We start from the raw sequence: 16,805 nt of genomic DNA, 5'->3' as shown, positions 1-16,805 counted from the left end.
ATTAACAATCAAACTACAAGTGTATAATGTTAAACACTAAACAATATAGATAATATCAACAAAACATATGTTTAGAATTATTCTATTGGGTAGTAAATCATATACCATTAATCTCAAACCCGAACGGGTTCTATCCGAACTCGAATGGGTTACTCATATGTCCAACCCTATTCTCTGATTTAATTATCTAAAAATTTTCAAAAAAAACATATGTTTTGCTGACTACTTTTTATTCGAAATTTTTTACATCCTCTTCTGCCAAAATCATTTCATAAGACATCTCAAAACCCTTGGAATAATGATTCCATGAATGAAGAATCCTAATTTGAATATACCAAGAGGTTTTGAAAGGTTTTAAGTTTTTGATAGGTGTGTATGTGAGAAGGTATATGATATTATTTTATTTGATTTTAAATGTATGATAATATTATAAATATATGATATTATTTATTTGATTTTAAATGTATAGTAAACTGCGAGTTGTATATGTTTTGTTGATATTATTTATATTGTTTAGTGTTTAAAATTATACACTTGTATTTTGATTGTTAATTTTAGAGTTTCACATGTAGTATACCATCTTGTATTAATATCGATCTAAAATATAATATCAACAAAACATATACAATTCACAGTTTACTATACATTTAAAATCAAATAAAATAATATCATATATTTTTAAATCATCTTTACAATAAAAGTTTTTAGTTTAACTAAAATATAAGCCTACATGCGGTATACTGCAGATTAATCTCTAAATTATAGGGCTTATTGGATCTAAAGACGGGTCATCAAAGATTTCCTAAACTGAAGCAAAATATACTGAATATTCAAATATCTATCTGTTACCAAATTATAAACAAATAAGTCAATTTAATATTTTATATATGAAATCAATTAAATCTTAATCACATAAAAATTAGCACAAAAAAAAAGTATTCAACAATTAAAAAATTATCAAATCTCTGTGTTATATAAGTTTTGATACTATATTTGAATAAAGTGTAATATACCTTTTTAATTTGTATTCTTTAACTAATTTAAGCTAACTAATATATTTGCTAATCTTATATCTATCAAAACCGACTATCGTTTCTTATATCTATAGTATTTTTGCAAGACTTTTTTGGTGGATTTGGATAAAAATGCATTCGGGTCATATGATACATTCCCCTATTAAATAAATATGGTGCACTCCTATGTTATTAGGTAAAATGTTTAGATTATATTGACTTTTTGGCAAGACGGATTTGGAGGGACGGGTTTTTGAATCAACATTAATAAAAAAATAAAATATAATTAATCCACTGTTTCAATATGGGTTAAATCTTTAATTTATTATTTTTTAAGACCACTAATATTAAACATATCAAATTATCCTAATTTAGAAAAAATTATATAAAACCAAAAATGTTATGTGGTATGTATAATGTTACTATATATAAAATATAACTATAAAATATAAATGTATTAGAGAATGATACAATTTGCAAAACTTTTATATATAAAAAATAATTCTTAAATTTTAAAAATTACTACTTAAAAAAATCATGGGACGGGTAAAGAAACTACAGAACGTGTTTTATTTTGGAATTGAGTTATATGGTGGATGTATTTAAATCAATATTTATAAAATTTTAAAATATTATTAATATGCTATTTTAATAGGGGTCAAAACTTCAGTTTTTTTAACAATTGTCTCAGGAATTCGTGGTATAGCGTTACTTAATAACAATAATAAACTGTAAAATATAAATATTTTGTAAAAATAAAATTTGCAAATTTTAATATATATTACTTTTAAAAATAAATCGTCCCGCGGTATACCCGGGTTAAAATCTAGTTATTTTTTTTAAATGGGGAAGCTATAGTATTTTTTGGAGAAATGGAAACGTTGTGCCATGTCCATGTCACGCATTTTATTCCCATTTATGTGTTTTTGATTAGGCAACTTGTCGCTTCAGGCTGTTCTGTGTTCACATGTAAGGATTCACTCGAAAAATAAGATTTCGTACGACTGCTAAATTTAATATTTTGAATCATAATTACCATCTAATGTCAGGTTTCAAATCGTGTAAAAGTATGACATTTTATTTAACAGAAAAAAAAGAGGTATGATTCTTTTATCATCTATATATGTATATGTGTGTCTGTGTGTTTTCGTGTATTTCCTATTGACATAATATACATTGCCGTTAAAGTTGCACAACAGATAAATAGAAAAACCTATATTATCAAATATACATAAAATTGAGTTAATCAATACGAGAGAAACATGAAAACTGTCTAATTTTCGCTATTTGTCTGAATACAACATCAGCTAATTAGGTAATACTTAACGCTGAATATAATAACTAAAATTATCAATCAAGTCACGGATTTTGCAAGATTCTATATCAGATCATGGGCCACTTGTGGACCAGATGCAGTCATACACCTCATTCCAAGTCATCAAATAAAGTTATGGAAAAAAACAGTAATTAAAGAATAACGTAATCAATTTATTAATGACCAATTCAGTTAAAAAGCTCGTTATACTTTAACTTTAATCAATTAATTAACGACTAGTTCCTCGTGTTATCACTCCAAGTTGCTTTTGTTGACTTAGTAGTTTTAAACAAAAAGAAAAGAGAGAAACGAAGAAGATAATTGGTCGAAGCCATGGGACCAACTACCCCCATACATTTATATTGCCATTGGTTGAGAAGCTGATATCAAAGGAGCCACATTATTGTAATAAATTAATGAAGTTTCCATTTCTTTAACATTTATTCATTTTTGTGTAGATTAGTGTCATAAGTTTTAAATAAATTTACATGATACTTTTGAAATATTATTTGATAATATGTAGAATGAAAAAATTTAAAACTCATTTCATATCCAATTTTCATATCATAATATGTCTGGATATTGCATTCGCCTAGCCAGTATTCTCCAATCTACTAGATAAATTTGGAATGCTCCATGTTTTATTTTCCTTTTCCTCAATTTTTTTCTTTTTTTTCTTTTATATAATTTCTGAGGAAAATTCATTTTTCTCGTTTATTATTTTTTTAAATTACTTTTATAAATTATTTTCCTCTCAATTGGACAACCAATCATGGATTTATCTTTTAATAAATGTGTGGTTGATTAAAAAAAGCTCATATCATATAAGATGTAGAGCAAAATCTCTTCTCATTGTGTTACCATCTAGATAAGAATTCACATAATGTATGTTGTTAAAAACAAATATGGTTTTATTTTTATTTTGAATCATATTTACTCATGTGGTCTAAAATTTTCTTTTCAAAATGGTATACACCTTCAAAAGTGTCTTTTCTTAAACACATTAAATAAAATGTTAGTTTGCTCTATCATTTATATTTTCCATATTTTGACTATTTATTATAAAATAAAATTTTCATTTTCTTTAACCTATTTTTCCGTATATGTCGTCATGTTTTAAATCAAGTTTAGTGTATATTAACCACTAAACTTATATGATTGTTTTGTTAGCAAAATATGTATCACGGTTAAAAGATCTAATTTCCCTGGAATAAGATTTGGAAATGAATAATATACTATATAAACAAAAATTTAATTAATACTGTATTTAACTATAGTAATAAGTAGATTCACGTTGCCGACATGACACACCCATGAACGAAATACAGCCAACTAGAGCTATTAGTATTACTATAACTTAGCAAACTCTTTCTTTCTGATATGTTGGAATTTGATTAACTTAGCAATTTGCATATTATTAGTTTATTTTAGATATTTCTTTAGGGAAGTTTTTCTGTTGCAAACGAGCTTATCAAAAACCTGTACTCCCACTAACATGTAGCTTTTCTTTTAGTTATTTATGTTCTAATCGATCAATAATGACGAACGCAGTGGCGTCACCACATAATAAAGTTAAAGTTCAAGGTCAACCAAAGTCAACGAGCTTTATATATATTATGGACATACATATTTACCAAATGTATATGAATATTATGTACGTAACACGGTACACATGGACCGACATGTTTAAGACACTGTGTGTTACGCCATTGACTTTCTTTTAGCTCAAAACGTAGTGTTTTTTTTTTTTGCTAAGTCGGTAAATATTATATAAAATAAAAGAGTTAGGAATTACAATGAGAACTCCTAAATAATTAGTTCTTTGGCAAAAATTAAGATAAAAAACAAAGAAGTAAACAATCTTCAGAAAGAAACATTATATGAGCCAAAAACTCATAAGATTACGGAACTTCTTTTTGTGTCTTCTTGCGTTGATGGAGTTAATGATTTTCCTATCGATGATCTTGAAGACTGAAGCAGGATCCAAGTGATGCGAGTTATGTAGCATGTTATTTCTCTGCTTCCAAGTTGCGTAGACGACGGAATGAGCAACAAGCTTCCTCAGTGTGGAGGGAGCAGAAGTGCTAGAACGACGAATCCATAAAAGAAGTTCAGCCCAATTCAGAAAAATAAGTGAGTGCAACCTAAGTCTGGACTGAACCGAACTCCAGAGGGCTTTGCTGAAACTGCAACCCAACAGTAAGTGATCCCTGGTCTCGGGTGCACAAGAACACAAGCAACAAAGAGGCGAGACAGGAAGACCCCAACTAATGCCCTGAGTAGCGTCTGCAACAGAAGCTTCAATAGGAATCCTCAACCTATTAGGACGTGCAGCACCAATGTGAATAAGTAAGGGGCCAAATGGCGTCCAATTGTCTGTCCAGAACCTAGCAGTAAGGCCATTGCCTATGTTACATCGAAGGAAACGCTCTGCTAAAGGTCTCAGCCGCAAGAGACATTTCCAATTCCAGGAATCAGAGACCAATTCTTGAGAGGTCCAGAATTTAGAAACAGAGGCATCCCCAAGACCCTGAAGATGGTGATACCTATGCCAATCCACCCATAAAGATCCTCCTCCGGAGAATAACCGCCAAACAAGCTTCAGATTGAGGGTTGTATTCCATTCTGAAAACCACCTGAGACCTAGCCCTCCCTCAGCTTTTGGTAAGCAGACTGTTGACCACGCGACCTTAGCCTTGTTGTGATTTTCAATGCCACCAGACCCAAAACGTAGTGTTTACAATTCTACTACAATATCGCGCGAAACAAAACCAGACTAATCTATGTTACAGAGCTACATATATAGTGTTATTATGTATAAACTACTATTCTTTCTGTTTGACAAAAAAAAAAACTACTATTCTTTCTAATGTCGTAATAAGCTCATTAACCTATGCAAACAAACAAACTCGCGATCTTTTTTATATACTTTTTTTTTTTGTCACAATAGTCTCATTTTATTTCATTCAAGTTCATACAAAGACGGATACTAAAACCCGCTATCAAAAACGGGATAGTATCGTAGTCACAAACCCAAAAAGGAGACATAGTCCAAACAAGGGTGATATAGCCCAAACAAAGGAGAAACATAGCTCAAACAACGGAGACATAGCCCTAAAATACAGGGAAGCAACAAACAACAAAGATACAACCTTTAAAAATAGCTCACTAAGAGAAGTCTACGACCAATGCACTAAACATGACCAAGGAAACATGAACCACTTGAGCCAGGCCACACTAAAGCAGATGAAGATAATGATACAGGCTAGGAACAAGGAGGAAAACCTTGAGATTCAGCTTGAGCACAACCATCTAGATCTCGTCACCGAGAAACGGAAACAACCCTATCGAAGCACAACCATCTAGATCTCGTCACCGAGAAACGGAAACAACCCTATCGAAGCACAACCATCTAGATCTCGTCTTTAGATCCGCCATAAGAGAAGCTAGAGAAGGCTCGAACCAAAGAAAAAAAAAAGAGAAAAGACAATCGGAAACAACATCTCACGACTCCGGCCAAGGGTACCGGTAAATCGGAGAGGGAACAACAAAGTTAAGAGAAGAAAAAATTTTGGGCGGCTGGACCTAAAAATCGCCTCTCAAAGGCTCATATCCCGACCTAAATCACAAATTCCTTTATATACTAAAAAACAAAAAGTAGATCTTAAATAAAAATTAAGAATTGACTTAGATTTGTTTACCCACAAAAACTAGATTCTGAAAGATTCAATTCCACCTAGTTTCAAGTAATTTAGAATATTCGTCTTTTCTAAAATACCATAGTTTTATTCTTACTGTATTTTTCAAACTTAAGTCTCGACTAAACATAAAACATATCGATTCTTAGCACTCATTGCCTGTTATATCCCTAAAAAAAATTCATCTTCTTAGTTCTCATGTTACCAGTCAATATCTAGTATACATCAAAAAAAAAAATATATATTGAACACAACAGAACCGTTGACTGATCGAGATTTTCTCTAATTTGCAGGTAATTCTTTTCGTAGCTTAGAGAATATAGATACAGTTTTGATATCTATATGTGTTTCTCGTAGAGATAGAGATATAATGTTCACCACTATATATCTCATTCATCATTTTATCTTCTTCTCTACTCTTGCTACTGCTTCTTTTCTACTCTTGCTACTGCTTCTTCGTTTCATTATGGCTTCTTTTGGTTTACCTCTTTCTTGCTCCGGATTCATGAAACCAACATTGTCTGGAAGAAGAATTGTTACCAAGTTCACATCTGTAAACTTTGTGCCAAAATTTCAGAATATTGTTCTAAAAGTGTCTAAGTCTGTGCTGAAACTGAGCCTGTGAAGAAAAAAGTTGCTGAGTATGTCGTTGAAACTGAACTTGTGAAGAAGGAAGTTGCTGAGTCTGTCGCTGAAACTGAGCTTGTGAAGAAGGAAGTTGCTTAGTCTGTCGCTGAAACTGAGCTTGTGAAGAAGAAAATTGATGAGTCTGTGGCTGAAGCTTATGCTGCTGTGGATGATGTGAATGTAGATGAAGAAGTTGGTCCTGCTGGTTTGAAAACTGTTTTTGTAGATGTGGGGAAGAAATTTGTAGATATAAAGAAAAAAATGAACACAAGATAACAATATAAAAATAGCTGAAATTTTTTTCAGTTATTGTACTGAGTATTAGGGAGATTACAATTTCTTGATGTATTAAATACGACTAATGGCAAAAGTTCTTCTCTGATCTCTGAAATTCGTAACATTAATTAATCAGCCATAATAATTATTTTGGCACCTACGTTGAACTGATATACACTCAACAAAATTCCATATAAACACACATACCAGTATATCTTATACATGTATATTTTGTGTGTGTATATTATGTACATAAAAAATTACAGTTTGTCAGTTATTTTCAAGCCATAATCATCATACAAGTCATAATCACCATAAGATATTTTCAAGCCAGCATCATCATATAAGAATTTGTAAGCTACAAAAAAATTTAGACTGACTAAATGGGCTAAGCTATGTCAGTTAGTGGGCCAAATTTTACTTTATATCTAAAAAGTCCAAAACTGTGAAGTGCTTTTTGCAGTTTTAATGTTACTCTCTTTTTTTTGGTCATATGAAATCTACCATTAAATACTACCGCAAATGCTAAAGGGAGTGAGTTTTAATTTAGAGAAAATTGAAACGTTAATAAGTGATGTGAAGTGATTATTGTGATGAATAGCAAACATATAAAGCTATAAACATTTTATTTGTAATCAATCCGTTACTAGATGAAATAAGAATTACAACCCTTCTTAGACCATCAACGTAGGCCATATTTTGCTATGTTTAAAGTTTAAACCAATCTAAACTTGTCACGGTATTATTTTACGCCCCACGATAATTTCCAAATTTAAGCAACTCATGGGCTGGAAAAAGCAAGGCCCAGATGTGTTACTGGATTTGAATTCTTTGAGAAACATGGCTGTGTTCAACAATCTGCCAGACGCAATTATTTGCCACATTTTGTCATTTCGATTTTTAGATGACAAACCAATAGATAGATCATAGATGTGGCAACCAATGCAAATGCTTCAGAATTAGAGGCCATAAGGAGTGAAGCAAACTGAAAACTCTTGTCTACAAAGTACGAAACAAAGCCCGTTTAAAGCACCATGTAACAAACAAACACACAAGAGTTAATACAACTAAACTTATATGAAACTTTTTTTTTATATATAAATGTTTCCGTCCGGGACTCCATAAATTCAGAGAAAGTGTTGAAAATAGCAGACGCGAACTTGCTTGTCAACAAGTCCTATGAAGGTGGTGAAAATATCAATAAATGAAAAAACTTGCTTAAACGGCTTTCAAATGTATATTGAACTTCATATAAAACTATTATACTAATTTGGTCTAAAAGTATAAACACTCACAACAAAGAGATAATGTGAAAAATGTTTAGAATCCAAATACGGAAGAAAAAACACAGTTACAATTAATAATACATCCACTTTTTGCTTTAGTTAGTATCTACGAACTATGTCATCTTACAAAACCATCATTGCCACGTCGTCAATGCACCATATGTTTTGAACTCAAATGGAAGGTCTAACTGTACTGACGTGGATCCAACACACAAACAAATTATTGTTCATAAACTATATCCTTAAATGAAAGGCTCAATTATTTCATATTAATGGTACCAAAATTTTGAATCTATTGAATCTATATTTTCAAAATAATCGAAAATACATATTCTTACATTATATAAAATTATATATTGGAAGATGTACAAATAATCACAGTTTTAGTTGAATACTAATGTTTTTGTTTATAATTCAACTATGTTTTGATTCATGATCTGAAATCGAATAAATAATTAAATATGATATGTTAATTTAAGAGCTTTAAAATTTTGTATTCTTGCAATCTATTATAATTAATTATAGGTCTCAAAGATATTTGGTGGGAAATAAAAGAGGGAACAAAGAGGGCATGTATGTTCACGGTTTGTGACCATATAAAAATGAAAACGATTGGCTTATAGATATTTCGCATTCATCAGATTCATGTTCAAACAAAACGTAGATAAGTATTCATTCTGATTCACAATACTGCATAAAAACTAACATTTAAGAAATATTTTTTTGGGGCAATATAATTCCAGAAAAATCATCATACAATAATTTGATTTTTTTCATGCACCAAAAACTGTAGATTCATCAAAACATGGAAAATGAAAGATTGAATATGTAAATATTAGATAGTTAAAGATTATGTTGTAATTACTTTCAACCTAATCTCCTTCTTGTAGCAAAGAGGCCGTGTTCATTGCCTTCAAAGCTCTGATGCCATGTAGAATAGGAAGCTTAATATTATTGAGAGAGGATTACAAGTATTTATAGTGTGCTACAAGAAGGAGATTAGGCTAAAAGTAACTACAACATAATCCTTAACTATGTAATATTTACATATCCTCTACAGAAAATAGCAATATATAGGAACACAAACATTGAAAAAATATTTATATAACCGTACAATAATTCATTATATTGTCTTTTTGTGGACAGCGAATAAGAACTTTGATATCTTGAACCTGGAGATTTTTATTTCACAAATCACACGTGCATTTTTACCGGATTTCTCCTAATAATATTTATGAGTTGTGGAGCATAATGTTTTGGTGATAAGGTGAGGCCGTGTGAATGATAGATTTCTTGTTGATTAACATGTAGATTTGTTTGTCTTAAACTTTTCATTTATTTACTCTTGAAGCCCAATTCGTTTGTTATACACTGAAAAATGAAAAAAAAAATGTGAACTTCGAAAACTTTATGTAATTCTCACATTTAAAAGTGAATCACCATAACTAGTTTTTACTTATGTTTCAATTTTGTTTTATAAATCAGTTTCGCAATTCAAATCCTAACATATATGACGGTAACACGAATACACACCACCCAATTATAATCGTCTATCTCAAAACATTGAAAATGATATGTGACATTTAACACAAGTGGATGGTGAGAGACAGTGTCGGGTGGGTTGGGGTGCATTTCCACGCGCGACTTCGACTTCTTGTCCCTACTACACAACTCTCTTCTTCTTCTTCTATAAAAGACATTTCTTTGTTCACCTCAATTAATCACTTTCTCTTATCTACTTCGCAACTAAAACTCAAAACAATCAAAGAAAAACCCTAAAAGAAAATCTCTATATCGAAGATGGGAGTTTTGAAGAGAAGAGTATCGAGCAGCAGAGGACTTGGTGGTGTTCTTAGAGAGCAAAGAGCTAAGCTTTACATCATCAAACGATGTGTTGTTATGCTCCTATGTTGGCAAGATTGATCTTGGTTGATTCAAGTGTTGATACTTTGATGCTTAACCGGATCAAAGCGATGATTGCAACTTGCAAGAAGATACGAAGGAGGAAACCGGCTTGGGTTTTGCTTGCAAGAGGATATGAAAGAGGAAACTGGTTTGAGTTTTGCAAGAAGATAGACAATCGTAGGAGGATGGAAGTTGAACACTTTCGATATGGATATATGTTTAGTTTTTGGAGGATATATATGTAAATATACGAATAAAAGTTTGGGATGAATTTTGTAATGGCTTTTGCCTTATAAGTTCCATAGAATTCTCTGTGTAAATTCAACTATATATCTCACACATAATCTAACCAAGATCAGTTCTTGTGATTAGTATTGGCTTTATTTGAAATTTTGTTTTCTAGCTAATATGTGACATCGCATTTATATTATTTGTTGAAAGATATAAGAAAATGGTAACATATCTAACAAATCGACTAAAAACTTGCAAAGTTTTTTACATCTTAAGAAGTCAGTAACTTTGCCAAAAAAAAAAGAAGAAGTCAGTATACACAATAACTAGTGTTAAATACTTAAAGTTTCAACCAACTTTATACAATTATACATGTTTTAACTTAACAAGAAACCAAAGATAATTTCTTTCTTGTGGAAGAAGGTAATATATCTCACAAATTACACGGATGCATAGAATATACATCGCCGTTAATAGCAAGTTTCGGTTCATAAAACCCAATTACGAAGCTTTTAACAGAAAAAATATTATATATCCCAATTACTATTAAATAAACAAAATCATTATGCGAGGTACAAGTTTGCCTAACACTGCTTTTCATGCATGAACTAAAAACTCCCATTTTTTAGTCAAACCAACTAACCTCTTCCTAGTTCAAATCATTAGCTAATTGATTTGAAGATAATTTAAAAACTGAAATTAAATAATCTTTGGTTACTTGTCTAATCATATGTAATGTTGGTGCTCCACGTATGGGATAACTCTACTTTAATTTAGTTATTTGGACTTACATTAAGACTTCTCTATATATAACTATGATGATGTATGTTTGCTTAGTTCTTATTATATTAGCAAATTAAACTAATCAAGTTTCAATGACTATAGATATAAATCAAGGGACACAATATCATCGAAAATTATTGTTCGGTCCCTCTGACGTGACCATTAGGTGCCAAATTAATTTATGATGGAAAGACATGTACTATATCACGTCAAATTTATTCTACTATAAATAAATAAAAGTGAATTTTAATTTCCTTTTCTTCTTTGTAATTGCGTCAATACTCAATATCATCTGAAGACTAAAACTGATTACAAACCATGCACTCAGCTAATGGGCCCATATTATAAAAGGCCTGTCAATGTTCATTTTTTTTTTGCCAATCTTTTTCGCAAATAAATTTATAGTTATTTTTAAAATTAACAAGTATATTGATTGTAGTATCATTGTATCAAAGGTTTTGAATGAGAGACCTTCTCAACCGCTCCAACCACAAAATATCCTCATTATAACACTAAATTAATTGCTGAAGTTTATTAAAATTTGAACACTTTGTATCAAAAATGAAAAATAATAATTGAACACTAAATTAATTATCGATAAAGAAAGGAAGAAAATGGGGTCGAAATGTCAGGTGGGAAGAAACTGAATCTGCATCATTGTCTCATTGAAATTCTGTTGTCGGCCAACTTTAACTATGTAGCCCATATGTCTTATGTACTCATCTACACTACACCTATAGTTTATTTTGTCATGTACATATGAATATATATATATATATATATTATATATATATTATATATATATATATTATATATACATATATTGTTATATGAATGATAAAGTTACATAGCTTAGACTATACATATTAGACTGATAAAATCTTTTCATCTATAATAAAGAAACTGTATGGTAGAAAGTATTATCCCGATACATCATAACTATAATTGCAATTGTCACTATAGAATCTAAGTTCGGTTCTCTTGTTGTTTTGTACATCCATCTATGTGCAGTGAGAAAAAAATCTGTCTGCAGTAAGAAAATCTTGACGCACAAAGTTATTGATGAGGAAGAGACAAAAGAAGTTGAAAGGTCAAAAAGACAAGAGGATAGGCTCGATCACGTGCGGCGGGCCAACACGGCGGTCCTACCACCGTCGCCGTCGTGACCGGAACCATCGTCCTCTTCTCTTGTCACTTTCTCACCTCTGGGTCCAAATTTTATTTGTTGATGTTCACATCATGGAGTTTCCGATTTAATGGTTTATTTTACATTACCCAATTGAACTAAACATTCCCACGTAACATTTGTGAACTATATCTTATTTCCATTTTTAGTCTTGTTTCAAGAACTCAATAGCTTTCAAGATTCAATGATTCCATAACTTTTACACTAGTCATAAAATTTATTGGAGTCGCGATTTCTGTTATTTATTTCGGGAGGCTAATGCAAATCTTTATAAGAAAAAAATTAAGTTATGTTCCATAAATGATTCTGCTATTTCATTTTTCACACCAGTATATTTGTTTCGCATGGTCATGTGTTTATAAACCAAGTTCATTGTTCGGAATTATGTTCATAATTCTTATGGTGTCTGTCTCCAACTAATCACAAATTCCAACTAGCTAAAGTGTTTTTGGTCTGCATGTAGATGTAGTCTTCGGTCTCATGCAATGTTTCAGATATTATTATTATACATATGTTTAAAAAAGATTCAACATTATTGGTCCACATACTTGTATGTTCACTTCCTTGTACTTCAACACTTGGTGGACTTCTCTCCAGGTGCATTCATATTTGTGTTCTTCTAATCTGTAACATAGCACATGATTTTATTTTCTCAACGTATTATATAATAGATATGTTTATACTCTATAGACATCAAAAGAAAATTTCTTACTTAATGTCAACTGTTATAAGACAATTATCGTCAATCTGTTTGATTATCTTATATTTCTAAACCTCACAAGTTCATATACTATGTCTATATTACATCTATTAATATCTAAAACGAGAATTACAATCAGATTGGCCTATTAGCTCAGTTGGTTAGAGCGTCGTGCTAATAACGCGAAGGTCACAGGTTCGATCCCTGTATAGGCCATTTTTATATTTTTTCTTTATTGGGCCTCAACATCAGCCCATGGGTCAAAATGATATCATCACCCACCGGCTATACACTCTTCAAAAGCACATATCGAATCTCTTGGGCCAAAATTGGGTCTAGAAAACTTGGCCTTTTAACTCGTAATTCTTAATTGTAAAGTCTTTTCTTTATTTTTTGTCATTTTTTTTTCTTTCATATTCCTGTTACATTATTAAATATTGCCGATATTTTACCATTTATATATTTTTTGTTGAAATTTTTTCCTCAGTGGATTAAATTTCCGACTGTTGGACCGGAATACAGAATTTGTCTAAAGCTGTCTAAGTAATAAGACTCAAGAAAACACCAAATTAATAAGCCCATTTTTTTGGTTCTACGTTGAATTTTGGACTAAAGGAAAAACCAGTAGATACAAAATGACGAGATCATGACGTAATGTGCTTGTGGTATCAACCGTCTCTGTAATATTGTAATAAATAACGTAAGTCAGTAACGGCGAAAGAGACAATATTATCAGAGATCCCAAAACTAAGTTTCTATAAATAGAACTAAGATCTAAGTTTTCACTTCTCACGAAAAAGATTCGATCTACTACTACTCTCGATTTCACTTGATATAACTTACACAAATCTTCCGTCACATAACTCTCTACATCAATCTAATTTAAGAAATATCACATTAATTATATATCGGATGTGAAGAAAAAATTGTGGTTTTAAAAAATATGTAGAAACTGAGGAAATAAATTATAGAGTAAGTACGACATAGACTATTTCTCCCATGCACATTTAAAAACTGATTTCGACATAATCGTTGTAGTTTGTCAGAAAAAATAACAATGGATATGCGTAAGAGATTTCTTTATGTCATTTCTCTTATATCAGTCACAATAGAAAATAAATTGACAAGTATAAAACTATACTCTATACTATTACTACGTAGTGTTGTTGCTTATAAACAAAAGATTAAATAGTTGCAGAGTTCATGAATATGATAAATAAAACTTCTTGATAAATTAATACAAACCCAAGCTCTATACATTTCCTATATTAATTAAGACGATAAAATGTCTTAACTACCATATATAAACCAAACTCATCACTATAAAACCCTAAACAAAGGGTTCTTCATAGATTAAAAAAACATAGAAGAAGAAACCCAATCCCAACTACTAAAAACACCGAAAATAATACTAATATCACCAACCCATAATCAAATCCCATTTTGCAAGTCTAATTAACTAACCCTAGTTAATAAAGACTTGACTTAATTAACTAATTATAACATCGATTCACCATCTTACTAGTCCTTTGCCTCTTAATACCCCCTGAAGATGATTTCTCCAAGTTATTGTTATCGTTACTTTCATCATTATTATGAACACACTTCTCTATAACCGCCTTTAACGCTTCTTCTATCGAACTCACACGATTATTCATCATCCTCTCTTCATCATAATCCTCCACGTCATCACCATCGAAGTTTCTACGATATGAATCATGATCTTCTTCATCATCGTATTCTCGGCTCAAGAACAAGATGTTCTTGACTCTACCACCTACGGTTGCGATCTCAGCTTTGAGAGTTCGAAGACGAAGAGACTTTAAGGCATTGATGACGTCATGCATGAGGTCAGTCCTGTCTTGGCAGCAAAAGGATGCTCTTATCACCAAGTTTCCTTCCTCGTCGTTGTAAGACGAATCTACGGTCAGATCATCGCACTCTGTTGGGACTTGATACGTGTCGGTGATCTGTGATGTTTGTCGTTTTAGCTCCTTCATGTGTTGGATCACTTCCGCTAGCAAAGAAGCTTTGTCCGTCTATACAAAACCAAAACGAATCATAAGTATTTAATCTTCTTATTCTTCTTCTTCAATAATAATAACTAGTACAAAAATACCCCATCTGTGGACTATAATTACTTACCAAAAATATCGATTTGATACATTTATTTTAAATTTGAAAATTTACAACTACTAAACGATAATAGTTGAACAGAGATAGATAAAAATGATAATATTGAAAAATATAGTACTTATCATTTTTGAAACTGAATAATTAGTACTATATTTATCAGAAAAAGAACAATTACTACTACTCTCTTTATTAAAAAACAACAACAATTACTACTACTCTAACCAATAATAACTAAATAAAGAGAAATTTTGAAGGATCATTAATTAATTAAAACTATTTTTCCATAGGGTTTTCAAAATAGTGAATTAGTTTCTGAAATATCAAACCATAATGAAAGGAGAAGAGTGTTTATTTATAAACGACTTACTTTGGTTGTGTTTGGTAATATACTACGCAGCTTAGCAAGATGAGTGTTGATTCTCTCTCGTCTTCTTCTCTCAGCTTCACTATGACTCTTTGAAGCAGCTAAAGCCTTAGCATCCATGACTTCTTGTGCACTCAATTTTCCCATGATCTCACCATCGAACCCAAAGGACGAGCCACGACGCATGATGGGTCCAAGAGCTTCGGATAAAATCCTTAGATGGTTCTGAGGATGATCCATGGAAGGAGGAGGAGAGACAAAACCGTCGTTATAGTCAAAAGAAGAAGAGGAAGAAGAAGCTCTTCTGTTGAAGTAGTGAACCGGGTCAGAATAACGGGTCGGGTTAGATGGGAAATGGAGTGGGTCAAAAGAAGGTAAAGATGTCGACGACCAGGGGAGAATTTGTGGATGATGATGAAGATGAAACTGGTCTTGATAGTCTTGTAAGTTGTGAAATGTTTGAAGACAGTCTTCTTCTTTCATTGCGTACATTTTTTGGTTTTTTTGGTTTTTTAGTTTTTGGGAGAAAGAGAATTTTAGAGAAGAAGAGACAAAAGGTCACAAACATCCCATTTGATAATGCATACACATGTGTATATATAGTGCTATATAATGTGTCCTTAATTTTTAAACAAAATTTATTTGATATTTTAATATTAAAGAATTCTTTCCAAAAAACCTTTTTCACCGGGTTATACAATCAGACCGCCATTATCTTTGATCACATCAAGGAGAATTGTGAGAAATAACGTATGAACTTAGTTCCATATAAAATGGCAGAATAGTATAGTGATTACGCAAAAAATATTATGTAACCTGAATTTATTTTCAACTATAATGTACCGTTAATGGATTTTTGATGTATTGCTGTATTCCAAATTTTTTAATTAAAAGTTAGTGGTTTTTCCTGTTTAATAAAAAAATCTATCATTTTCTTTGATTAAAATGTTATATATTACAGGTTTTTATGGGACCACTCTTTTTTTTTTTCTGGTATATCTAACAAAACAAATGAAACTGCAAGTGCTGCACATCTTCTTTGCTTTTCTTTTACGACTTCTAAATGGGGAGCTGTCATCATCTTGTGGATTTCTCTGATGGATTTGGCTTCCTATGAATATTATTATTTATTTATGTTCTTAAGAATTGATTTCATGTTAATGAATAGAAGATTTTTGTGCCTTTTCTACTTAAGTTAATCGTATTTAGGATAAAGTTCATGCGATTTGTAAATGAGGAATACCACGCCACCACTATATCAAAATATTATTTAGCAAAAAAAATA

The 16,805-nt window shown here is 31.2% G+C and overlaps 5 protein-coding genes, 2 long non-coding RNA genes and 1 other non-coding gene across 8 annotated transcripts; 5 read left to right on the top strand and 3 right to left on the bottom strand.

Moving 5' to 3' along the window:
* Positions 1-4,204: 4,204 nt before the first annotated feature.
* AT3G25720 (RNA-directed DNA polymerase (reverse transcriptase)-related family protein) lies at positions 4,205-5,376 on the bottom strand (the record flags this gene model as incomplete). Its single annotated transcript, NM_113471.1, has 2 exons — positions 4,205-5,001; positions 5,325-5,376. The coding sequence occupies 2 exons, from the start codon at positions 5,374-5,376 to the stop codon at positions 4,205-4,207; spliced, it is 849 nt and encodes a 282-aa protein (NP_189200.1).
* Positions 5,377-5,457: 81 nt separating this feature from the next.
* AT3G25719 (uncharacterized protein) lies at positions 5,458-5,694 on the top strand (the record flags this gene model as incomplete). The annotated part of the gene is made up of 1 exon (NM_001125229.2): positions 5,458-5,694. The coding sequence occupies exon 1, from the start codon at positions 5,542-5,544 to the stop codon at positions 5,692-5,694; it is 153 nt and encodes a 50-aa protein (NP_001118701.1). The 5' UTR covers positions 5,458-5,541.
* Positions 5,695-6,446: 752 nt separating this feature from the next.
* Positions 6,447-6,966, top strand: AT3G04935. The gene has a single exon (NR_141136.1). It is a non-coding gene; the product is annotated as an other RNA (long non-coding RNA).
* On the bottom strand, positions 6,518-6,935 carry AT3G04955. Its single transcript, NR_141137.1, has one exon. It is a non-coding gene; the product is annotated as an other RNA (long non-coding RNA).
* A 2,972-nt stretch (positions 6,967-9,938) lies between the features above and the next one.
* Positions 9,939-10,508, top strand: RTFL16 (ROTUNDIFOLIA like 16). The gene has a single exon (NM_180300.1). It carries the CDS (start codon positions 10,016-10,018, stop codon positions 10,136-10,138), a length of 123 nt encoding a protein of 40 aa, NP_850631.2. The 5' UTR covers positions 9,939-10,015; the 3' UTR covers positions 10,139-10,508.
* A 1,688-nt stretch (positions 10,509-12,196) lies between these two features.
* AT3G25716 (uncharacterized protein) lies at positions 12,197-12,492 on the top strand (the record flags this gene model as incomplete). The annotated part of the gene is made up of 1 exon (NM_001125228.1): positions 12,197-12,492. The coding sequence occupies one exon, from the start codon at positions 12,197-12,199 to the stop codon at positions 12,389-12,391; it is 195 nt and encodes a 64-aa protein (NP_001118700.1). The 3' UTR covers positions 12,392-12,492.
* Positions 12,493-13,162: 670 nt separating this feature from the next.
* AT3G25715 lies at positions 13,163-13,236 on the top strand. Its single transcript has one exon. It is a non-coding gene; the product is annotated as a tRNA-Ile (tRNA).
* Positions 13,237-14,122: 886 nt separating this feature from the next.
* BHLH32 (basic helix-loop-helix 32) lies at positions 14,123-16,111 on the bottom strand. Its single transcript, NM_113470.3, has 2 exons — positions 15,524-16,111; positions 14,123-15,059 (listed from the first exon to the last, which is right to left on the bottom strand). The coding sequence occupies exons 1-2, from the start codon at positions 16,010-16,012 to the stop codon at positions 14,514-14,516; spliced, it is 1,035 nt and encodes a 344-aa protein (NP_189199.1). The 5' UTR covers positions 16,013-16,111; the 3' UTR covers positions 14,123-14,513.
* Between the last annotated feature and the right edge of the window lie 694 nt (positions 16,112-16,805).

Source organism: Arabidopsis thaliana, chromosome 3 (genome assembly GCF_000001735.4).
Source record: "Arabidopsis thaliana chromosome 3, partial sequence".
In the NCBI taxonomy this organism is placed as follows: domain Eukaryota; kingdom Viridiplantae; phylum Streptophyta; class Magnoliopsida; order Brassicales; family Brassicaceae; genus Arabidopsis; species Arabidopsis thaliana.
Note: the sequence above shows the minus strand (reverse complement) of the source record. Positions and strands in the feature narration are given on the sequence as shown.

What these genes read in the sequence shown, in the direction of transcription:
- BHLH32 (NM_113470.3), bottom strand. Translation starts at nt 16,012, where the DNA reads ATGTACGCAATGAAAGAAGAAGACTGTCTTCAAACATTTCACAACTTA. An exon ending in TATTACCAAACACAACCAAA is followed by an intron (nt 15,060 to 15,523) that starts GTAAGTCGTTTA and finishes GGTTTTGTATAG; the next exon opens with ACGGACAAAGCTTCTTTGCT.
- RTFL16 (NM_180300.1), top strand. Translation starts at nt 10,016, where the DNA reads ATGGGAGTTTTGAAGAGAAGAGTATCGAGCAGCAGAGGACTTGGTGGT.